The following is a 26,092-nucleotide window of genomic DNA, read 5'->3' as shown; positions in this document are numbered from 1 at the left end:
AGAATATCCTGGCCTGTGTTCCAGCTGTTCACCAAGTGTGATTCATGATGACAGGGTAAGCAGCTCCTGACATGTTTGTGGAGCTACAGTAAATTGTGTTTCCAACAAAACATGACCAGTAAGCACGCACTGTGATTCTCAGGCAGAGCTGAGGGGAAGCATTGTCACACAGCTCCAAATAACTGGGACCCACCATGCTCTGCATCTTCCAGAAAGAGTAACTGCTGCTGTTCAGGCAGTGATGTCTTTCATTGTTAATCCATCCAAATAAGTTGTTACTGCAATTACAAATTCAAGGTACAAAAACATTTTTATGCTTATGATAAAAAATAACTTTACTGAACGGGACAATTCCATGAAGCTCACAATCAGTGGGTGAGGATTCTCATTTCAAAACACCTCATTGGTTCTATGACCTACATGATGTCTAAAACACAGGGACAGCCTGAAAATATGCTATGTAAATTGACTGCTTTGCAGAGCTCAAAATCTGCATATATTCTGAGAGATATCCACCAAATTCTCCCTCAAGCTGCAGCAGTTTGCAACAAACATAGCTATGGCAAGAATATCCTGGCTGATGCATCTATTGTTATTTTTCCCCTCACATTTAGAACATTTGTTTTTGCTTTTGGAAACTAACAGGAAAATGAAATGCTCAGACACAAGCAATATGTTGCCAATTTGGTAATAGAGATGTGAGCATTATTCATTTGGTGTTGCAGCAGATTTGCCAGTGTGCTAACACACATTCCAGCTTTAGAAGCAGGCAGAAAGGACACAGCTCAGCTAAAAAGCAAAGCTAGTTCTGCTATACTGTTGCAGCACAATATTATGCACTGATGTAAACACAAATCTGAGAAAACTATCTCAAAAGATAACAGCATTATAGAACTCTGAAAGACAAAATAATGCAGAGTTGCACTACCCATGGCACTATCACTGGCTACTAAAAATCATTTACTAAAAACTGAAGATTCAGCAAATGCTGAGTGATTTTATTAGAGATTATTCTTTGATCACTTAAATTACAATAAGCTTTAAAAGAAAACCAGAGATGTCTTTCTGATAGTCCTTCAAAGTAGTGCATTGTTGGAATTGTATTTATCTTGGATTAAAATCAGATTTTAAATTACTTTGATTTTTTGTTTATTACTTTTGGCAACACTCTGATTAAAAAACATTTTCAAAATCACCCACTATTAAAAATTGCATTTACATCTAAGATGCTTTTCAAACTACTAAAATGATATGACTCAGACATCCCTTTTTTTCTGTTACAGCTCCCACCTAACCTCCAAGTTCTCTACATTGGCAGTCCCACAGAAGGTCAAACTGTGTAAAATATGTCATACAAAAAGGAGCTTAATATTTGACAGAACAAGCGTATTTTTACAACCATCTCTAAGGGAACTATTACTTGCTAGATAGCAACAGCTGAAATGTCTAAAGAACAGCTTGAAAGGAAGACAGTGCCAAGCAATTGAGTTTTTTTCTCCTATTTTTGTAGAACAAGATAGAGGGGAAAATTGATACTCTTCTTTATCTTGCTATACCAGTGTCTCTTTTAGCACACTTATACCTGGGAGCCTTTCACAGAAAATCTTTTAGAACTTGCCATATTTCCCTCCATCGTGTTACACCCTCTCTCCTACATACAAGCTCAGAACACACCATTCCTGCTCACTGTTCCCTTATCTTTCTTCAGAGTTGCACACTCCATCTTCTTACATATTTTCTCACACAACCTACACTTACAACCAGATTCTCAGCCACACCAGTCTGTACCCTACACGTTCTTCACTCATCTTCTATTCCATCTTTGTTCAGCTATTTGGATATCTCCATAAGCCTCCCAAAAAAAGATACCATTCCCTTTGCTTTTTTCCTCAAGTCTCCTACATGAGACACCTGTTGTGATAATTCCTGTTTTTCCTTTCTTTCATTTTCTTCTCCACCAGGTATTTAGAAAGTCACCCCTGACTTTTCACCTTTCTTGCTATACAAGGACCTCCCTTCTCCCCTCCCTCTTTGCCTTTTATTCATGACCAAGTTATAGTCTTTTAAAAACAATCTTTCGATTATTCTAAGAACACTTAGTAATGTAGATGAAGTTTATTGCTAAACTAGAACTTTAAGTTCCTCCTATTTGTTTCCCCCAAGCACAGACGTCTCTTCTCAGATGTTCTAGGATCCCAGAAAGCTCAATTTGCTGATTAATTCCCTTCTACTCCCAGATATAAATGGCTTTTGAAGAAGTCAACTTTATTTTTAAACCTCCCAGAGAGGTTGCATCATACAGAAGGATCAGATAACATACTCCAGAATCCAGTTGATAAGCAATAAAAACTGTTTGAAATAAGCCTTTTTCTTTCCCACCAATAAAGAATGAATGGGCTTGGGATTCAGATCCCCTTTCTTGCTGTTTTTTTGTTTGTTTGTTTTGTTGTTGTTGTTGTTTTTCCATTCTGCATTTCTCCCCCCTCTTCTTTTCCTTCTTGTATTACCTTTCACAAACTCAAGGAATGCTTGCTTATTTCCATTAATGGCATGAAAAGTATTAAGTACCATAGTCAAAAAGAAGCACTATAACCTACAGTTACTCAGTTACTTCACTGGTATCACTGGTATTGCTTTTTTTTTTTTTTTTTTTTTTTTAAACTATAGATGCATGTTTTCTCTTCAAAGAAACTACCTCTAAACAATTTTACAGTCTCAGCCACCATGGAAAGCTGAAATGTACCAGGGATATTCTGACTTCTGAGATTTGTGGTCTCTTGTTTGAGGAAGGCTGTGATTCACACCAATACTGCACATTTTTCCCAGAAAATGAGGACACGTAGCCTGGGGGATCCATGCATTTGGCTTTACTTTCAACTAATTGGCACTACTGCCTCTTTTGCTACTACAAACAGTTTTGCCCAGTTAACCATCTTCATTGTTTGCTCTATCTGGCTGCAGGCTCCATGACTGGCGTACTTCCTGCCTATCTGTTGCTTAATTAAGTTTGTTTTGTAGTAATCCCTGCTGTCGGCTGTTTTCCTGGCTCATGAATTGCCTCCTAACCTGACTGTCAGCCAAATCTCTTAGAACCAGGCCCTACTCCTACATTGGTTCTGTGATAATTCTGTTCCTGATAGGCTAAGTTACTCAAGTGAACACAATGAAAATGTCATACCTTTCATTTACTGCCAACGGAAACTCTTTTTAAAAGGCTCCTGTTTCTTCAAAGGGGCACCTCTTCTCATTTTAAGAAGCTTAGAAAATAATTAGTAGCATATACAGTACCAGAAATATGGAAACAATCACAATTAATTAGCAGTTGAGCAATTTAGGGATGAAGTGAGAGGAGAGAGGCAGGGAGAAAATGGGATTTTAAAGATAACTTAACCTAGAAAAAATGGCTGAGACGCAGTCTAAGGGGACTAAGCGGAAAATCCCATACGAGAATGACACAGAATGCAATGGAAGAAAATGCCGATTGGGTTATTTCAAGGCAGGATATGGGTTAGTTCCTGTCTATTAACTGAAGGAAGTCTTGAGCCACCTCTCAGATGGAAGAGGGTACTAATCATCTCTTTTCAATCCAGACACTGTTGCAGTAGTCACCAGACAAAAAAAATCTACATCCTTGGTTAAGCAAAGGCCCACCTAGATGCTACTGAAGTTCATATTACCGTTTGGTCTTCCTGTCTTTGAAAGAACACTGGAAAGTTTCTCTCCCTCCACTAATTGTTTTCTGACTGCTAGGTGAAGTGGCTGATAGAAAATAATTTTAGCAAAATTTACAGCTCTTTATCAACTGTGGAAATATGAATGAACAAGAGAAACTGAAGAGTCAATGTTCATTCTATTCTGAGGAGTTGTATGGAAAGTAAAATCATAAACTCAAACACTTCATTCTATAGCCAATAAAGATTTAATTTTCATGAAAAAATAATGAATTAGGTGGATGTTTTTACACTTCAGTACTTAAACAGCAGTACTACTGACTAGGAAATTGTTGTTAAACTCTGGTTTGTCCATGTGGAACAAAACTGTAGTACAAGTAACTGTTAATATCTTTGGGCTTAGAGAAAGATATGCAGCTGAAAGGTTAGCCAAGGCAAGGCTCCACAGAGGGAGGGAGGGAGAAGGGTTGTCTGGTTGCACCTTCCCATCTACCTATACACATAAAATCAAATCAGCTGGATAGAGTGATAGCACTGTCTTCAAGGGGGACAGGACTGTACTCACCCAAATTACCAGCAATAGCATGGCAGCTGGTAAAAACAATTTAAGCATTTATTCCCAGAGTAATAAGCCTGTATCCTCAGCTCACAGTGCCAGCAGCACAGAGAGAACCACAGTTTATTCTTTCTTCCAATCAGAAGAACATACCACAGAATATGGCAGAGCAATCAACTCTGCCAACAGCTGATTTCATGTCTTTCAGTAGTCAGGAACAGCTCAGCTTAAATCCATATCTGTAAAACCTCACTTCTGGAAATCTCTGAGAAAGATTTTTTTTCAGACTAGAAAGGAGAAATAGACAAGTCAGTCACCTGGTGGAGAAAGACTACATAATTTCTTAAGCTACCACATCAAGGTATTGTAAGCTGAAGCATTTTTAAATGCTAAAAAGAAAAGAAACAAATCATCAACAGTTACTTGAACAGTGACAAGCAATTCTTTGCTGTGATTTTCCAAGTCATCTGGAAGTGCTCTGTAGAGCACAGCTTGAGAACCTATGTTCTGGTTGATTTAAAAAACAAGCACTGGCCCCTACTGCAATTGCAAGATACTCTTCCCTCACAGACAGACTTAGAAACAGTTACAGGTCACAGAGTCACTTCAGCCACCCTGGTAACACAGTAATGCTATGGTTTCTGGTAAGCCTCTGAAGTAATGAAAATTTTCACAAGATATGTTTCCTCATATAGCACACACCTCTTCAACCAAACTGCAAAAAAAAAAAAAAAAAAAAAAAAAAAAAAAAAAAAAAAAAAAGAAAAGAAAAGAAAAGAAAAAAAAAGAAATCATGGAAGCAGCTACCAGAATCTCCCTAGTTAAGATGCTTTAACACAGTTCTCCAATACTGAATTTTAAGAAGTCTGTAACATAAAACAAGAGCTTGTCCCCCTGAGAAGTCTTAAAACATACTCAATATTATGTGTGATCACACTGGACTGTACAGAAGAGCAAGTTTAGTCTTGAAATCCATTGCACAAGGGATCCTTTCAAATGCAATAGGACCTGCTTTATTTGTTTTTAGTTACTCTATGGTGTGGTTCTCATTAGAAGGGTAGGCTCAGTGTATTTAGGTTGGGTCAGGAGGACACGTACAATAATTGCTTAATGTCGAATTTGGCAAAGTTAGTTTTATTACTTAAAAAAAAATAATCTTGGCAACTGTTAAGAAAGCAGCTGGCATGAAAGTTGTTTGACTTAACTGTTACCTCATTTTCTCTCATAATATTGCCAAAACTTCGTAACAACACAGAACAGATGGTTGACATCTTTAAATTTTACAGATAATTCTCTTCCCAAATCATATAATGGCACTTCACTTGCTTAACCAGAAGAGGATTTAAACAACAATTAACCATCATTTACATATATTCCATATGTAAGAACTAGATTTACTACGGATGACAGTACTGCAATATTATCAAAGCTGCAACACATCACAATAATTTGAAAGAAAGCGCAGCTCTTACATCCACTTTTGGAGGAGGATTTGGCTCCTGGATGACTGCTAGTGCTTAGAAGCCTTGGTAGACAGCAGCCTTGCACCCAAAGCTGCCGTGTGCATTCATTTACAACGCAGTCAGTCTATCTTAGAGTTCAAAGATATTACGTAGTCAACTGGTATAGAAAGGTGGAGGGAAAGAGAGAAGTTGGAAAAACTTACATGAAACAAACATATGCAGAAGTCCAAGAACTTTCCTTTTCAGATAGGGCTCATAGACAGTAAAATGACACAGATGACAAAACAAAACAGGCCAAGAATATTTTTTTAAGCAGTATTTCCAGACACCAGTCAGGAAGGAGACTATCGTTTCCAGAAGAACATGGTAGGAATTCTTAAGATGTAGATAATGAAGAATCATAAAAACAGGTTATACTCTGGCAGGAAGAGATGAAGTGGCAACTAAGAGAGCAAACCGACTTAAAAATATGCTGGCGTTGAAAAGCACGAAGAGGATGAAAAGGAGGACTTAGTTAAACACAGGACATTGACTTATAGCATATTTAAGGAGACCACAAGACATTCATAAGGAAAAAGATACAGTTGGATGTACAACTAGATGGCAGGAGAAAAGAAAATAACTCATTATGTTGAGTTTCCATCAAATGGAAAACCAGAAGAAAGAAACTGTAGAAGACAGGAGAGGGGAAAGTACTGCTGCCTTACAAGGCCTGCCAGATCCTAACCTCTGAGGTCTGGTCACAAGATTTTAACATAACTGGATTGGAGTCTGTCTACATTGTTATTGTAGGTTCTTCCTTTCCAGCTGCAATCACAGAAGCCTGGAGGTAAAGCTCAAAGATTACGACAAAACATACATGCAGCCTGGTCCAAACACTGACGTTCTTTTGCAATAGAAAAAAAAAGTAATTGGTTGTTCTTATCCTGAAGATGAACAGAGAAATTTCAGAGTGCAAGTAACAAGGAGAGAAAGTCATGGAGTTTGGCCTCACAGATTGGTCAACCCAGGATGATAAAGAGTTAACTATCAAATTAAGCAGCATTTCATTCCCACTTCATTCATCTAACCTCCTTTTTTGAGTTCACATGCACTAGATGGCTAATTCCATGATCGTATATAAGAATTCAGGAGCATTTTCTAGCGGATACTGCCTTGCTTGATCATGCTTAAAAACAGCAAGAACTAATTACAGTGACTTAAGTCGCCAACAGTTTTCAGGAACTTCTATAATGCAATAATCCTCTTCACTTGAGATATGAAAACATCCCTCAAAAATAACTATAAAATGATCCCAGTATTACTTCTACTATACTGATGAACAAGTTAGTATGCTAAGATAACCTATCTTGGCACTGTTAGTTTGAAGAAAGTGTCAGTATCTTACAGCTTGGTTTGAGAGTCAACCTACAGTGTGTGGATATCAAAATGGCACATATAAAACATTCTTCCAAAAAAAATTCATTTTGTGGAGCTGACACTTCCATAAATTGTATTTCATCTGCAAGTCCCTAAACTGCTCCAGTTAGTGATCAAAGCCAAATTCAGCAAATATCTAAAAATACAAGTTGTAATTATTACAATTTCATAGCAGAGGAATGAGAAAAAAAAAAAAAAAAAAATCAACCTTCAGCTAACTATCAGGAGAGACACTGTTCCTCCTGTAAAACATTGAGGGGATTAGTTCCAGACAAATGTTAAGATCTCTTGCCAATGCAATATAAGCTTATGCTAGATAAATACTAGATTAAATCACCCAAAGTTGTGACTACGGGTTATTTTATGCAGTTCAGTATATGGATGTTGAGGATCTATCATTTTTAGACTGTCTGATTTGCAGTTATTCTAACAGAACTCAACTGTCCACAGATAACTTACACAACGCTTACTATCAACATTTTCACTTCAAAGAAAACCTGTGGAATCTCACATCTCTTGGTACACTACCCTTTAATTCAGATGATGACTGCATTTTTTTGAGTAAGTCTGGCAGATTTTGCTCCATCTCCTACTTACCATGCTCTGCTTCACACTGTAGTTCAGTAGTACACAAACAAGATTTCTTTTCAATGAGAGTAGGTCAGAAGACAGGCTGCAGAGCATGATACACTGCAGTGGTCCTTCTGTTTATGTGACCAGACTAGATTTAGTGTCAAGTATCCATCATGTCCCCAGCTGTCTAATTTTCTAGCCAAACACACTCCTTCACAACCGCATCAACTGCTAGAAATAATTGCAGTGCAAATTTTTGAGAGAAGAAAGAGGTTCTTGATACACTTGCAATTATCATATCAAGTTTTAATGGACTTCAGAGAACACATGATGCAAGAGAGAAATTAGTTGATATAATCATATGCTACAGAAAAAGATTAAATTTAATTAAAAATACCTGGCTCTCTCAATGTACAGTTTTAAGCTGTAAAAGCTGCTTGGTCACCATTTCTACTGATTCATTTGAAAAGCTTTGGAAACAATTTCCAAAATATTTTTTTCTTTGAAATTCTTCTTTAGGTGGAAGAGAAGACTTAATAAAAAAATAAAAGATTATTATCAGCTGAAGAGCTCCAGAACAAGCTGAGTAAAGTTTAAAATAAATCCTCGTACTGTTTTAAATTCCAAGATAACTGAACAGGCGTCAGGGAAAAGGTAAACTTGCAATGAGAACTGCAGCTGCTAGTTTATCTCTGCAAGTGTTTGAAAGTAGATGACAGCACATAGAAACAAAAAAGCCAGCACTACCATAAACCAATGCAAAATGAGCTGCACAGATGAAATGGTACAGATCGCCTACTATTTAGTGCTTCTTGAAATGGCAAACAGAGCAAAGTGTCCTCTTGGTTACTGTTGATTTATCTGCAATTATCTGAGCAAGACAATTACCAACAGAGTAAAAAATTTTCAGAGGGCATTATCCCTACCCATAAATTGAATCTAAAACTGAGAAAGGGGAGTGAAAAGTTTGAGTTTTTTTTTTTTTTTTTAAACATAGTAATTTCTTCTGATAGTCCCCAAAATGTTCTAGTGTAGGTCACTCAAACACAAAGAGACTACGTATATTAGAAATTCAGCCTTTCATTGGAGACTAGCATCAGGTTTTACGTTTGCTTTTTCACTCTATTAAAATTTAATAGTTGCTTTTTCCACCTTTCCACTTGTACCCATCAACAGATGTTCTGAAAGGGGATTTTATGTAAAAATGTAAGCAGAAGTGGTTTTTTAAGATGTAAGAGTGTGTTTGGACTGTCTCCCTTTTCAAAAAGGCTACAGGCACCAGGGTACATTTGGGTACCTTCACTATCACAGTAGACCTACTTTTAAACTTACTTTTAAAGTCACAATCACTGCCGGTCAAACAAAAAAAAAAAAAAAAAGAGTGTAAAGATACTGAAATTCAGAAACCCCTCACTTCCATCTAAAAACTCTACCCGTAGTGAGGGCTTCGCACACTTGCTTTTTATTTTAAGCAGAATTATGTTAGATTTCATATTAAAAGTCAGCACAAATCCTAACTGCATCTTAGAGATATAATTGTTCCAGTTTCTCTAAGTTCTTAGATATCTATTTAAGTCCAATCTTTTCATTTGACCTCTGAGAGAACTTCTAGAGAAGGTCCTAGGTGAGACCTTCCAGTGAAAGTAAAACCTTTCCAACAAGAACTAAACTTATGCATAATCACTTCAGTTACTCACAGAACTTTAGCAAATAGGAACTGACACAGATGCCACAGCGCGGCCCATGAGTTTTGCCATTAAATTACACAGAGCCAGGCTTCTCATTAACTTGCCATACAAGGGCCAATTCCACAGCATTAGCTAAGATGAAGGCTTGAAAGTAAACTGGATTAGATTGGACTTCATTAAGCAGCCTAAAATGAGCATCAGCTAGCATTAAGCCTTTCCTGAGGCAATGCAAGCTATAGGGACAACTACCAGAAAGGAACCTTTGCTGTTGCAGAAGATGCACCTTACCACTCTGCTGGCAGAACTCCCCAGGAGGGTGTTAGACTGCATCACCCTACCCTTCTAAACAGAATCCCAACCTGTTTCACAGAAATGATTTATGTTACAGAGATCGTTCTTCTTCCAAGTTCTAACTTAAAAATGAGAAAGTTACAAAAAAGAAAAGTAGTATTTTGTGCATGCATTGACAGTCTATAATGAAAACATGAACATGGAGATATGGGGTATTACATACCTACATTCCATTTCTAGAAGTAGGTAACTAAACAGGCAGTAGACTTAAACGCTTCTTCAAGTGTTCCTGCCCCACTCCACCTTTTATTTAAGCGTGTGATCAGCAATAAGTTTATCACAGTTCAGCTTGATCTGATCAGCAGCACATACAAAGGACATTTAAGGACACTCCCTATATTATTTTCAATGAGTCGTCAGCTTGTTGCCATTTTTTTCTTGAGCTTTTCAGCAATTTCCTTAATTTAAAAAGAAAGCTTAGCTTTATTCTTGTCAGATTAGTTGTGCAAACTGACAGCTGAATTTTTCTTTTTTTAATAAATACGTAAAAAGGGCATGTGCAGAGTCCTGTCTCATATTTGCCTTTTCTAAACTTAAAGGTCTTGCAGCAATGCAAGAGAAGCTAGGCAGAAAGCCAGGGAATTAGCCTCAGGCTGTATGATCTCCTCCAAGAAACAAACAGTACTGTAGGATAGATAATCACACTGTCCCTTTTCCCAGTTCCATCAGTTACCTTCCTGTCCTCCAACATGGCAGGACTCCAGCAGTTGTCTGCAGATGTCCAAGAAGGTGTCAACAGGGCTCAGTAAGTCTTGATAGAGGCAGTGTTGTAATAGGGACTGATTACCCCTTCTAGCTGACAGCTTACTCCACAGACAGATGGATGAAAGTAGGATGAAACGTATGTTTAAAGGCCTGAAAGCATCTACTGATACAGGTCATGTAAGGAACAAGCTAAAAGCCAAGTGAGTTCTCAGGTCAGCAAAGAAAACAGACTAAAATCTTTGTGACATCTTAACAAAAGAGATACCAAGAGCTCAAACTGCAAGGTCAACACTGTTGTAGCCAGTTCAAACAATCAAGTTGAACCCCAGGAATATAAAGAGACAGAAGAATGATGCTCATTGCTATCCAAAGGTCAAAGCATTTAGAGGATATTCTGTTCCAGAACCAAACCAGGGCTGTGCCTTACCACATCTAATCACAGTGTTGAGTAATTGGCATTAGCTCATATTTTAGGTTGAGAATTTCCTTGCAAAGTTCTTCTGCTTATCTGTTTAGATAGGTTTCCACCCTGCCACACGATGATTTCAAAGAATTTTTATTCTTCCAGAGCAAACACATCATCAGTTATCAATTAAGAATTCACGCACAAGTCTGTCTGCAACTAGGGAAGCATTTAAGAACATGCCTAACACCATTACTAAACAGCAATATTTTCCTAAGCTCAGTCCTAGAAAGCAATGCCTTGAATTTACCCACACATCACTGAAAGACACATGGAAAAAAATACATTAAAATTGTAACTGCAAAATGAAGTTGGCAGCTCTTCATTGCCCTAAAACAGGAAGTAGCCAGGTATGCTAAGGTTAAAACCCTTTCACACAATCAAATGAAATTAAGCTGTTTTAGAGAAACACTGCCTAACATTTGGTTTCTTCAAATGCAGAACTCTGAGAGAATTGCTCCAGCTAACAAAAGCTATTTCCCTCTTTATTTATTTTTTTTAATAGGGAAACATTTAGATTCCTTCAGACTTGTTTCTTCACAAGTAAGTACCAAAGACAAAAATACTTCCACAAACTAACAGAAGCTATTACAGTAAGGATAAAATCTGTAGTGGAAGCCTACAGTAATTCTATTTTTCTTTTTAATTGCTGTAATCTACTTAAAGACCATCTGACTTTATCTGACTGCATAAAGAAATAAGATTCCATTAAACACTTGTTGCTAAGCTAATGATTTGAAAACCTTTAGAAGAGCTTTTGAAATCCTGATCAGGGACATTACAAATGCAGCTGGTCTTCTTCACTTCTGTTGTTTCACGAGGTCATTAGATTCAGAATTACAGAAACTTGATTTTCTTTTTCCTTCACTTGATAAGAGAGACATGATAAATAGCTGTATTCACATACAAAAACTTACCCTCGCACCCTTCTCTGGGAAACATTTGCATCCAGCACTGCAGTCGCGTCCTCCACATGGCCCGCTGTAAGACTTCTTTCCACCCTATCAAAAAGAAACAAATGACTTTTATAACCATTTGTCTGCTGAAGATTTTAAATTATGTTCAAATTTCAAAACTTTGCAGCTATCTTACATCAGTTGTGTGAATTTGTTGGGGAATAAATAGCAAAATACATTGGAAATTTTACTTCTCCATAATTGAATCATTTTCAGAATCACCAAATATTTGAAGAAAATGCGTAAGCACTTAGAGGACAAGTACATTCACATGAGTTAGCAACGAGCATTTTCTAGGACTACCGAAATCCACAAAGTTATGTGATGTTTTGAGATTCACAATACACTAACTAGACATAAATAGAACTGCGCCTCAGTCATTCTGTACATCCAAATATCTCTCCATCACGAGAAATACCAAGGCATCACCTTCACACATTTTTGCCAGCAAGAACAAGCAGCCCCCAAGCCACAGATGCAGAGACAAGTGGGTGGGAGAAGGTGGCATTTTGGATCCATAAGGAGATAATACAAGACAGGCAGGGGGAAACATGAGAGTTTGAACAGATACGAAAAATCCCCACCTCTGTCAACACAGATGTGTTGACAAAACTGCCCAGTTTTAAACAAACCACATCCCCTTCCCACAGCAGTGTTTACAGCCCTTGCAATGCCACCTGTCACATTAAGGGCAACCGAGAGTAGATGTACAGCATTTTGGAGAAGAAGTGATACAGTACTTTGGATTTTATTCCCTATGAAAATAAGTCAGCAGAAAATGGCCTCGTCCACCACTTGCTCTTCCTACAGGTGTAGTAACAGAGGCTCTGCTCTTAAGCCCTCCGTGTGAACACGCTCAGGCACAGTTTCTGCCACTGATGCTGAGTCATGTTTTGCTGTGGAGATGAATTCACACATAGATGCTTTTGGAAAGACCACACAGAGAATAGAAAAGGACAAAAAGAAGCAATACCTCTGCTTACACTGCAGGGAGTTTACAGCACCAGGAGGCCGAAGGCCCTGCCACACACAGCACTACGCATCAGCCCAAACACCTGCACAACTGTCCTCAGGTTTTCAAAGTCTGAATGAAACCAATTTAAGATCATCTCAAGGTGACCAACCTAAGCGCTTAAACAAGTTTAGACTGGATTTGAACATTTTCTTCCTAAAAGCATTCACAGAAAATTAGTAGGTAATAAAAAAGGAAAGAGGAAAAAAAACTGCATCTGTGGGATATATAACAGGCAGTAAGAGTATCTCCAAGTTGCCTGCACAGGATGATAAGCAGCAGTATGAGCCTGCAATGTACACTGGCAAATGCACATTGTGAAAACTGGTCCCCATCTTGACAGACGCTGCTGGAAGGGCATTTCTAACCATTAGCAAAATGTGATCCTGGAGTTCTGATAAGACAACCTCAGAGTGAAGTGCCCCGAGACAACTTTTGCCTTATTATACGCATATTCTGCAGTAGAAATCTGGACTCACTGCAAGCCAATGTATACCTCTATTCCTGAGGCTCAACCTTACATTTACACTGTTAGCAGACAGCTTTATGCCACTGGAGAATTAGATTACATCTTCCCAGATGCTTATTCAACTTGGCATTAAATTCTTCCAAGATTTTAGTCTCCACTGATTGTCCCCTTCCCCCCATACAAATTATTCTTCATTCTAACAGTCATTTTCATGAACCTTCAGTTCCTCTGGCTCTGCTAATTCTGCTTTCCCCCAGTAGAGAAGAGAAACACTTCACACCAGTGCTGGATCCCTCCCAGGTTGCTGTCTCACAGCAGTCGCTCTCATGGCACATCAAAGCACACCCTGCCAGAAATGTCTGGTGGCAAGCAGGCCCCTCTCAGTGGCAGAGCACTGGACAGAACTTGAGTATTCTTCCCATCCCCACTGCCTGCACTGCTCTCCACAGCCCTGTGGTTTAGCATATATGGGCCAAACCAAATTCCTACTATAGTCAAAATAAATCTTCCCATTGACTGCAGTGGGATTTGGATCAAAGACTCACTGAGGTTTATTAAAAAAGAGAAATTATGTCCATATTTTGAGTAAAATTGCGTATACATTGAGTTTCTATGTTCCTTTTCATAGCTTGAGTTGTCATTTTGCTTATTTATGAATGAAAGCACTTGGGAAGGAAGTAAACCTAAGCCAGCTGGCTCTAAACCAGGTGTTACATGCCCTGAGTGTTTTATTTAGGGGAAGGAGCTGACACCAGACACTCCAGTACTACTTAAATAGCAAACAGACATGTACATAATATTGATGTATACAAATCTAAAGGCTACATTTAATATTCTAGAGTAGTGCTCTCTTCTGAAGAGGTTTAATATATTTTTTCCATTCAAATGAACAACTGCATTGGTCATTTGAACACTTACAGATAGGAATCTGGATGTGTAAGCACAGGCCCTTCGTACCTGTTCTGTGTATGTATGCAGATAGGAGATCTGACTGCCCTGAGATGTATTTCAGGTTGACAAAAATGGTTCCTCAGAAACAGTGCAAAAGAAATGAAGATTAAATGATTTCAACTTCATTGACTAAAAGTAGACCAGGAGTTTTGCAGGAAAAAAAGTTAAAAAACATAACTCAGTACCGATGATTAAAAAAATAGCAATTTGAGATGTAAATAGCTAAAATGGCTATAACATAGGTGTAGTAACACATTGGGTTATTTCAGTTTTATGTAAGTATTACTAGTACTCAGCATAGGAAAACAGTTTAAAAAAAAAAAAGGAGTGAGGATTTTTTTTTTTAAGGTTTTTTTTTTTTTATGTTTTTTCAAAACATTTTAGTTAAAAATATTAGTGAGGAGTGGATTTTTTTTTTTTTTTAAAGGCATTCAAAAATGCTAGAGGAAGATCATGTATACCAACTCTCATTTCTGGTGTGCCACCCTCAAGCATTTGTGCCCAGCTGATTCATTCAGATGGAGTGCCATTTTAATCTTTCCATTGACTCCAGCAGGTCCTGGAGCAAAGCCAAAGACAGTAAAGAAAGCTAACAGCTGTGATACCATAAGAGGTGTCCCAGACCCATGCTCATTCCAGCTCTTCTATAGCAACACACAGGACCTCACAATAGCAGCAAATGATATTGAAGGTCTGCAAACCCAAAGAAACTGTACCTGCAGGAGCAAACTCCTAACAGAGGACCTGAGTAAGATTTTGAGGAAAGACAGCTCTGACATGTGAGCTGGGGACCAATTTTCTCCTGCTCTGTAATCTAAGGATCATCCATGGAATACGTAAGAACTTTAGCTAAAGGCAATGACTGCTGTCAGATGGTAAAAAGGGTGAACCCACAAGCCAAGAGATAAATACAGTGAGGGCATGTTTTAGAGAAGGGCAGCAAAAAGGTGAAAACCATGCAACTATCATTAACATGAGGAAAATCAAGTAGCAGTGGCAGTAATCGGAAAGGAAGCTGGAAAACTTTAGGAGAAAAAAAAATGGATTTTAAGGAATGCCAGCATACTCCATAAATAGGAGAATGTAAAGCATGTTGAAAGAAGAGCGTGTACATGATCAAATAAAAAAGAAAATGATGAAAAGATGAAGATAAAAACAAAGTGGAAGAATCTCAGACTGGCGTAAGGAGTTATGCCAAGGAAGAAACTTTTCCCTAAGCCTTATATCCAGTAACTTCCAATCTCCAGTTAAGGACCACTCTAGTCCAGAACGAAATCCTGACCACTTTATGTTCCTGGGAATGGAAAATAAGGAAACTTCTGAAATTCGCAAAAAAAAATTGTCATATAGTCAGACCTATTATCTGCTGATGACTAATAAGGAAATTATATTTACAGTACTAGACACCCTGGTAGAATGTCACAGTAAAAAAAACAAGTGAAACATAATCTCTGTTTACTTCATGAGCTAGGTAACATTACCCTTTTTAGCTCCCATAACTTTTAAGATTTCTACGGAACTTTGACCCAATTCTGAAAACATTTATCCACACATTTATCTCTCTCTCAAAAATTAGCAGTCAATTCTACTTTGCTATGCATGTATTAAAAAGAAGGTGCCATCCTAACTTAAAATAAATCCTTCAAACCTAAAAAACCTGATAAGCCAGGAAGCACAGCAACATCTGCACTCAGAAGTGGCAGCATGACCCAGCAAAGACAGCATAATGTCACGCAGCAAACAGATTCAGTAATTCTTCCCAACACAGAAGGTGTCAGAGCAGAAATAAACCGACAGGGTTCCCAGTTAGACTGTATGAGAGCATTTGCTCGGATTTATTTGGGAGTGAAGTAAAGAGGTGCAAATACATCAGGAAAGCATTGCATGAACTTAAAATACAAACATGTTTTTTTTTCCCCCACAAAGAATATCAAATGTTTGAACTCACTTCTTTTCTTAGATACCCCAAAACTTGACTTGTACTGTCTGTCAAGTTGGTGGCTTTTAAAAAAAAGAGGTAAAGCATAGGAACTAATAATTAAAGGATTTTTGTCAAATTGGTGGGTAAATAATCAACAGGAGGCAGCAAATTAAGAGCAAATCCTGAGTGACTACCAAACAGACAGATAGAAACCTCTGAGCAAACGACCACGTGTGATACACCCCGACACGTCATCTTTGTCACACCACACTTCCCAGAACTGCCTTGCAGCTGTACACATAAAATACACAGGAAAAGTGATCACAGAGATCATGATGAGACATTACACATGTGAATAGGATTTTAGCTGGAATATAGTGCACCTTTTTTGTCACTTAGTTTTAAGTAGTATGAACTCTGCACAGGCACAAAGCTTGAAAATCCCTCGTTACAAACATGTGGTTTAAGATTCTCCCTGCTATAGAGCATGGTTTACTTAGGCCAGAATGAAGACATGGATGTGATGCAAGTACCATTTACCCATTCATCAAAAAGGTAAACGCCAGAAGCAAATGAATCTTATCTAAACAATGTTCTGCATTCTACTCTGTTGCTAGGAGCATTTTACACCTCTGACTGTCAGTAACTGAGAACCTATGTCAACAGAAAGACCTTTGTGGTAGGAGTATGTAAACAGTGCTACAGGTGACCATCAGGGACTGAATGCTGGGTTACATACATTACACTACACAGACAGAGAAAAGGACTGTATTGGCACAATAGCAAGTATGTATAAGCCTCCCTAAACATATGCAGGAGAAATAAGATCTTTAAGCAGACACCCTTCCAGTTATGAAGAGACATCTATGAGCTGCTATGTTAATAGAGTCACAGCATGAGGCAAGACTCACTGCCTGCCACTTTTGCTTTGTTGCTAAAGCGTTTCATGGCAAAGCATCACCTTCCCTCCAGTCCCTGCTATTAGCAACAGAACTATCCAGAAAGCAAAACATCCTATTCAATGAAAAAAGTCGACCTCAATATAAACATTGGTGGAGACTGTCTTCCAGATACCCATTTTCTACACCTACAAATTTCTCCTGTAACTGGGTACATAGAAGCCTAGTGCAAAATTGTGACAAGGCTGGAAAAGCAATTTTCCAAGGACTAGTAAGAATCAAGATGTAAAAATACAACAAGTAAGAATCCGTACAGCTTAAACAGTAACACACAAACCACATGTAAAGCCAGACTCGTTCTGAGCACTGCTCTTCTTCCCACAGTCCCATGTAAGTGAACAGCCTCCCAGCACACCAGCAGTAGGAACATCACTTACTGCTTCTTCAGCATAACACACAAGTCTGGCTCTGCACTGCTCTGTCTCCCACCAGTTTTCAGTTCAGTTGATAGGGTACATAAAGCAGTACATACTTCTTCCTCAATACCCTGCTGCTCAATGAGCATGTAGTTAAAGCCAGACAGTTTATTTACAGCCTACATGAGCAAGGACACAACACGCAACCACAAGCTTATCTCTTACTGCACAAAAGGCCTTTCAAAGGAAGCTATTAAATGTGAATTTGTAGCTAAGATACTAATTCATTTTAAGGTTCACTGACTTCTTCAGTAAACCAATTTCCTCAAACATTTTCATTCATTTCATAGAGCAGGCAAATGACTGGCAGCTGAGACCAACCGATAGTTACTAATAGAAACCAACCCTCCTCCAACTCCAAGGACACACGAGGCTACAAAACTGGGAGGCAATCCTGGCCTAGCGAAACTAGTGACAAACTCTGAATCAAATTCAATCCTGTGTTCAACTCCCCACTTTCACTCCTGCCAGTGAGACCGGGGTGCCAGCACACTAAAAATGAAGTGTTAAAGCAAAAATGAACCAATGCCTTTTGAACAGTATGAGGGTTGACTGACCCCTGTTTTTTGAGGAAATGTATTTCTCACCAGCTGGCTGGAAGCTGAGGATGGAATTTGCAAAGATTTTTTCAAAGATTTTTTTTTTTTTTTTAAATTCACTCAAGTGATTTTCATTCATACAAGTAACATCATCAGACTTCTGCAGAGGGAAGCATTCTCACAGCACGCAATTTACAGAGCATATCACTTGTGCTAGCAGCCAAGCAAACCAAAGGTACTGTATCTGGTACACAAGCAGCCACAGGCCTCATGATACTTGTGAGTAGCTTAGGAGATTCAGTAGTAGAGAAAGGGGAATGAGCTGGACCTGAAAATGAGTAACAAAATTCCAATTCACTTCATGCCTCAACCCGGTCTGAGTGTGCCACAAGGTGTGGCTGCCAGCAGCCCACAGGTACCCACAGCCACTCCAGCAGCACCAACGCAACCAAAGCAAGAACAACTCTACAGCCAGCTCCGGTTAGAGCAGTTATAACCTTTAATACATAACAATACACGTTTGTCCAGGAGCTTTCATTATTTTTGGTTCTCTTACTTGTTGACACTCAAGTTATTTCTTACCAGATGGAATGCAGCCAGGCACAAAGCACACGGAGTCCCGCGGGCAGTGCCCACGTGTTTATGGAGCTGAACTCATGGCAGCACGCTCACCTGCAGCTGCCTGTGCCTCAGGAGGAAGAAAGGGGTTTCCATTCCATGGAGCTGGAGGGCTCTGCATTAATTGCACAAAAGCCGCAGAGGGATATCCATGAATTCATTATCATGCAAATGTGGCAGCAAAAACAAGGGACAGCAGTATATTGCATCCCACTGAAGGAAAAAGTGCTTGCAGATAACTCACTGTTGCTTCACTGAACAAGAAAGACACATCCTATTGATAATGTTTATGAATCCCAAAATACATCAATTTATATGGAGATAATGGTGAATCTATATTAAGTGAATTTTTAAAGCACATTCATATATTGATGCAGTACATAACCTAATAAATTACATTGAGAAATAGTCTGCTTTCCTTGTATTACTTTCTATCAAAGCTGGGCATAAGCCAAGTGAAGAAAAGGAGCATTGCCCTAGTTCTTTAACTGCACAGAGTTGTAAGTTACACAGCCTGAAGTAATGACTCCAAGATCAGAAATAACTCTTATTTATATGATTTAGCACAGGTATTTACCAAGTCTGTACTTGCCCAGCAGCCTTATTAGCCCTGTGTAACACTTCACCCACAACCCCTGGATAAATCCAACACACGCTGCCAAGCAGTATAGACACTTATTGTACTGAAGTTGCTGAATGGATTGATACTCAGGATACTAAAAACTCATATAGGTGGATATTAAAAGAAGTATAGATGACCTTGTTGAAGGAGGTGGACATTATGCAATGTATGTATATGATATATACCACCATAAACCAGTACAAGTTTTCATAAACAAAACTAGCAAATCAGATAAAAATCATTCTTAGAAATACCAACCTCCCAGCAAGAGAATGGATGCTCTTGCATCAGATAACCAGCTCTCCCTATCCTAAAATGTTCCTGTGACACATAAGAGCTTTCAGACAACTGTAAAGGTATGTATATGGCTTGGAAAGAAATTTTTGCGATTCATCCATTCATGAACTGAAGGTACCAGATGATTCAGCCAACCCTTTTACTTGTAATCATGCTATACCTTGCAAAAAGCTGATAAAACATAACTATTTTTCCAAAACTACTTTCTTACCAAATCACTCAAGTTTCCATTGTTCCAGCTGGACAGTTTTCAAGGCCCACTATACATTTATCAGTCCCTCACATAATCTTTCAGAGCAATCTTTGAAACTGTCTCATTTCTTACCTCTTGCCAAAATAGTAGCACAAACTTCAGCAACTGTAAAGCACTTGCAAGCAATATATGTCACTTTTAAGAACTCCCACAAATTATAAGCTCGTAGACTTTTCTGCATAGTTCTGTTGCATGAGAAGTCAATTACTGAAGACTTTTTCTCAAAGTAATGTTTTTAAATACAAAAACTTGTCCTTCAACCACAACAGAAATAAGAAAAATGAGTAACTTCATCTATTTCAGCCAAAATGTTTGTCCACAGGCTTATGTATCCGAGGTGAATGCAACAACTCCTCTTGCAGAACTACACTACACATCCAGTTCTGCATTCATTCCAGATGCAGCTGGTTGGCAGAAAAGCATCAGTCCTGAAAGTGACTCATCTCCTTTATCTTATAAATAATTCTAACAATTAAAATACTAGAGAAGGAAAGTCTTCACGAAAATGTCAAGGGCACATAGTACTTAACAGCAAAACATATGCCAGAATGTTGGAATATGTCCATTGTGACTCATTCTCCAGTTTTATAGTCAACACAGACCACCAACACTGAAAATATTACCAGCAATTTATACATTTTAAAATAAGATGCAAATAATAACTCAGCTACAAAATGTGTTTGTTTTTTTAAATGCAAGTTCCAGAGCTGAAAAATGAAGATATTTTAAAATGAAAACATTGGTAGAAATTGGCCGTGCTTCCAGTGATGCCCTTGGCTAAAAGTTGATGATTGAAAGGCAAGGGAGGAAACTGCATCTGAGCTTCCACTGCGAAACTAACTACTGATCTTTCTGTCCATCTTTTGGATTTGGATCAGTGAAAAAAAAAAAAAGTCTGGTGTAGCTGCTTACCGCAATGGAACTACACTAGGGGTCAATATAGCCTTATGCGTGGGAGGCAACTGGTAGGATGCTTGATCTATCTCCTGGGGAGACAGCAAAGAGTGGGAAGAGCCTGAGGAAATATGTAACTTCGAATAGGAGGGAAGCCTCTCAACAAGTGGCTTTTGAACATCATCTGCACTCAGACAACTCTGTGTGCAGCTTCAGCTAACCCAGCCACCATCAAAACAGCCTGAAACAAAGGAGGGAATGGTAAAATAGGACCTACAGACATTTAACCATCATTGCATCTGCATAAACAACACCTGCACCTAACCTTGGCAGGCTCACTTAATTTCACTTTTCTGTTTGCATCTAAGATCTTGTAAAAAAAAAAAATACAACTTGTTTAACCATCACACCCTGGACATATCTTGTACAAAAGGACACCACTGGTTTCAGTAAGTTTCTTGCCAGCTTCTTCAATTAGGCTCTCATTTTTTTTCTTGTGAACAAAGTAAATCAATTAGAGGCCAAAGAAATAACCAAAATTTATCTAGATCTGCTTTGTTTCAATTTTATGCACATACAATATACATCTCAGCAGTACTCTGAATGTGTTTTAGCTACTACCTTAATTTTATTTCCCCAGTGAATACACTACCTTTCCAAAAGCAAGGCTCTGCATCACTATTCACTGTTAAACATTTTTTGTGAAGAAAAATTAAAATACTCAATTCCACACTGCATTGAGATCCATGTTTAATACTGAAGACCTCAATGAGACCAAACAACATCGTTCAGAGTCTTGCTAACCAGAAATCAATTTAGGTATATGGTTGTTTGTTTGTTTTCAGTTTTTGTTCATCAAAGGCCTTAAGAAACAGCTCTCACAATACCTGAGCATAAAGCAAGCCTGCAAAAAAGAAAAAATACACATTGCACAAAAGATGATAGTCCCCTAAATTTGCCTCAGCCTCAACTAAAACAGCACAACTGCTAGTCCCGCCTTGCTGCGGATATCTCTGAACACGACAGGGGAAGAAAACGATGGATGAAAATACATTTAACATCATAATAGAAGCAACATAACTCCCAAATGTGGAGAAGATGGTGAGCAGAACTCACTCTTATCTAACACTTCTATTTTTAATAAAAACACCATGTAGATTTTAGCTGGAACACAGCATACATTGTGTGTGATTAGCCCAAAGGACAAAATAGGCTGCTTGGAATATTCCAGATTCCTTCCTTGTCGGGATTAGGAAAAGGTTGCCCTCAGCACTGAATAATCCTGCATGCACATTTCTGCAGATACTGAGAATACATAGACAACTCACTTTCTCCACAATGAAGTCACAAAAAATAATCCTGAAATAGCCATAATCGCTATTACTTCTAGAATGGGTACACAAAAAGCCTCCTGTATATTTTCTGATGACATGGTATATGATAAAAAAAGTGTATGGCTACTTTAACTACACTATTTTGATAATTAATTCCCATTACATAAGAATTCATATTTTGGGGAAAGCAGTGCAAGTACTCTTGCTAATCAACCGCAGTTTGCAAATTTGCAGTAAATAGCTTCACACAGTGCTTTGCACTTGAAGTCTTTGTCACATTATCCAGATACACTGGTTAAGAAACTCTGATATGCCATCTTAATTACGGGAAAACTAATTTTGAAAACGAAAATGAGTGATTGAGAACTGGGTTCCTGCAGCAAGAAATCAGAACAGCTGAGATAGGAAGTTACAGACTGGTTTGGCATTTCTATTTTTTTATATAAACAATTAGCTCCTTCTGCACCACAAATTAATGGTTATGGAGGTGGCACTTGGCTGTCCAGATTACTAATATACTCACTCCAGATTAAATTTCTAAAATAGGATGACACATCAACTGAAGACTGGGTGGAGCCAAGTGAGAACCACTCCCATGGGCAGAAATAGTTTAGTTAGCAAAGTTTTATGGCCCAAAAGCAAAAAGTTTATCTACCTTTTCCAGTTCACTGATGACGTCTAAATTCTGGTCAGCCATGCTTTTTGAGAAGGGACTGAAAAAATCTCAACCAACTCATTTTTTCCTCATTTAACCTTTCATCCTATTTTTGAAATAGGAGATCTGCATCATAGGTCAAATGGATTGAAATGATCAAACAGCTGGAAGTCTTTATAGTAATTTATCTAAATAAAAACATATGTACTCATCTTCTGGAACTGTCAGAAGACTATAGGTTAGAGTACCAACATCATTAATTCTTTGACATCTATCTGTATATTCTCACCTGTTTTCTTTCTTCCTTCATTCCATGGGGAGTCATCTAATCGCAGCTCACCTTGTACTCTGTGATCCTGCAAACATGAGCTTGCTTTTGTTTGGATATCTCCTAAGATCCCTAGAGGTCTTGTCTCTGGATTGAAGCAATAGACTAAGCCTACAGCAAATACCATTGTGAGGCATCTCACTGTATGAAGTTCATCAAGTCTTCCAGTAAAGACTTACTACACCAGTTCCAGAAGGTACCAAGCACACAGTGTGTTTCTGGTAAATAAGGTCACAAAAGAAACTAAGGAAGCAGTATTCCACCCACAAGACACTTCAAAGAGTAGTATCAGTGAGAAATTACACTCCTTTGGGGGAAAAGGATGACACCACTGTTTGTTTTAGGCACTGCACAATAGGGTCTTGCTGTTAATTAACCTTTGCCACCATAGTAAGCACAATTTAAGTAAATACCTTTGGAGCTGTTCCTCTATCTATACTATTTATATTATTTTCAGGGAGTTGACTTGTCATGTCAAAACAGTGTCTCTCATAGGAACATGCAGCTGTTGACTCTTGGCTGTTGACTACTTTGTCATCTTGATTGGTCGTTTACCCTCTACCCAAAAGATGACAGCTGAGTCATCTTCAAAAGTATTGCACTAGCATAAATGTCAGTGAACAACTGGTTCTTTCATGTCAAAATTAAACATAATGAATGGTGCATACAACCTTAAAATTGTATACACTCCTGCATGCACATTAAACTGCCTAAGCAATTTAGAAAGTAAAATCACGTTGTTTTACTATAGCTCTACAACTCTGCAAGAGAAAAGTTACATAAAAGGCCCAACCAAGCAGCAAATGCAGTCAAAATGCCCTCTGAAGTCTAAAGATCTCTCATTTATGCCTGAACGTAGGACAAAGAGTTGACAATAGTTTTCCAGTACAGTTATTAGAAATAAGAGTACATAAAAGGTGCAAAATTAGGAAAAATAAATTATGTTTAAAAACAATTGTACATATGCAAGATTGACTATACTACCATGGAAGCACATTTATGCAATTAAACTTGATTTTATTAAAGTAACTCCCTTTTCTTGCCACAGCAGCTGAGAATAAAGCTGAGAATAGAATTGTCATCTAGAGCGATGACAATAACCATATGGTTTTAAACAAAGCTTATCTATTAGCACATTTATCTCAAAGTCCTCTACAAAAGCAGTGGCCATCCGGCAAAGCATTTTTCAAACAAGCCACCTCTGTAACAGATGAGAAGAGACCAGGAGAGAGAAAATTTTATCTATTAGAAATACTGCATTTCAGTCATTTTTTCATTCCATACGGAAAACAGATTAGAAAATCAAAAGCCTCCTGCAAAATAGAAGTCTCTTCAGGATAGAATAAAATGTGTGTTTTTAAAACACTGGGAAATAAAACGTAGGGCGCACTTTTCTTACCCTAAAGCAAGCCTCAGGAGCTTTTGCTTCAGCAGCATATGAAATTAGAAGACTGGAGCCCTTGACTGCTGAGCAGACAGGAGAAGAAAGCGGCCAGAAATCAGGCAGTTTTTCTAGGAAGATAACTTCCTAGTTTCCACCTTCTCCAAAGGACTCCTTGTGGTTTTTCAAGTTTTGTCTCAGCATTTTCTAGTATTAAAACATTCTAAGGGGGATTTTCAAAGCCATCTGGACAAACAAAACAATTGTCCGTCCATTGGAAATAAGTAAGTAATACCCCAAAATACAGACACAAAAGACAAAGATGAGGGAGCGCAAGAAAAGACAACAGCTCCAAAAGAGGCAGAGAACTGGAAACTGGAGGACACAGGGCTGGGAATTCAAGACTTAAATAACAGAAGACAAAATCCTTTTCAAATTCTACCCAGAGAGGAAACAGCGATGACCTGAGTCTGCTTCCTCCTCCGTACCCCAGCAGAGAGCTACTGAGCTGCCTGCAGTCAGCTGTTGCCTCCTTCTTGGGTCCCCCATTCCAGCTTTGCCGTCACACAGCAGCTCTTCAGGTTGTACTCTGTGCCTCTGAAACCCAAAGGGAACAAGCTGAAATTGCAGAGAAACTTGAATTTCCAAGTGTTTCCCAGCACTCCCTTCTGTTCAGCAGAGCAGCAATGGCACAACCAAGGAGACAAGATTCCTGGACCCTGCCCTGGCTGGACTTGAGCACAGAATGACTACTGCAAATCCACACAAGGCTTTGAGGATTGCAGTGTGTCTAAGACATGAAACCAACCACTGAATTTCTTAACAAAGAATGACTCCTCACTCATCATACTTACATATATATACTGCACAGTGCACACAACAGAACGTTGAGTTTAGCATCACAGCTGTTAGTACAGGTTGACTTTCTGAGCTGTTCTTATTAGAAGGTGGCTTTGGCCTGCAAGAGAATGCAAACAAGTTGTCCTGCCACAGACAAATGACTCCTTACAGTAACAGCCAGCCAAGGCTGCCCACAGGGCAGGACAATTTGCCTGACGATTTTTCTCCTGCATACTAAGAGAGGACACTACTACAGAGCTATGCCAGATGTCAGCTGGACAGCAGGTCAAGAAGCCAAATCAGGCTGTATGCCACACCTTGGAGAAGAACATAGCTGTCCTGCTAATTCCTCTGCCTCATGACACGGATAAAGGAGAAGTGAGGGAAGGGAGGAAATATAAACTGAGGCAAACAACTAGAAAACGTCAAAAGAAATAAGCGGCTCCATTGTGTACCCATGTTTTTAATTTATTGTTTGAGCTATTTAACTTCAGGTAACACTTTTAAGCAGAGTGGATGTCTATTCATCAGCTGTGGATATTGCAAACTTCTGCCAAGCCAAAAATGCACAGTCTCTGCTAAGGATAATCTTACCTGTCTGGAAAAGACAAAATGCCTTTCTACCATTTATCTAGATTAAACAGATCAGAGGAGGTAAGGACTGATGCAGTATTTTGACAGGATGAGAACTTGTTTGCTGAGGAACAAGCACTGATTAAATCTGAGACAATGCGTGCCATGAACACTACTGCTAAGAA

The 26,092-nt window shown here is 38.5% G+C and overlaps 1 protein-coding gene across 1 annotated transcript in view; it reads right to left on the bottom strand.

Annotated features, from left to right (window-relative positions):
* Nucleotides 1-26,092, bottom strand: part of COL4A6 (collagen type IV alpha 6 chain) — a 119,192-nt gene that overhangs the window by 64,183 nt on the left and 28,917 nt on the right. Inside the window, exon 3 of the mRNA XM_085230402.1 lies at nucleotides 11,807-11,890. Coding sequence (XP_085086528.1) covers nucleotides 11,807-11,890 — 84 coding nt within the window. The remainder of the gene's footprint in view (nucleotides 1-11,806; nucleotides 11,891-26,092) is intronic.

The sequence above is a fragment of the Meleagris gallopavo genome, chromosome 9, assembly GCF_905368555.1.
Source record: "Meleagris gallopavo chromosome 9, MGAL_WU_HG_1.1, whole genome shotgun sequence".
Classification (NCBI taxonomy): domain Eukaryota; kingdom Metazoa; phylum Chordata; class Aves; order Galliformes; family Phasianidae; genus Meleagris; species Meleagris gallopavo.
Note: the sequence above shows the minus strand (reverse complement) of the source record. Positions and strands in the feature narration are given on the sequence as shown.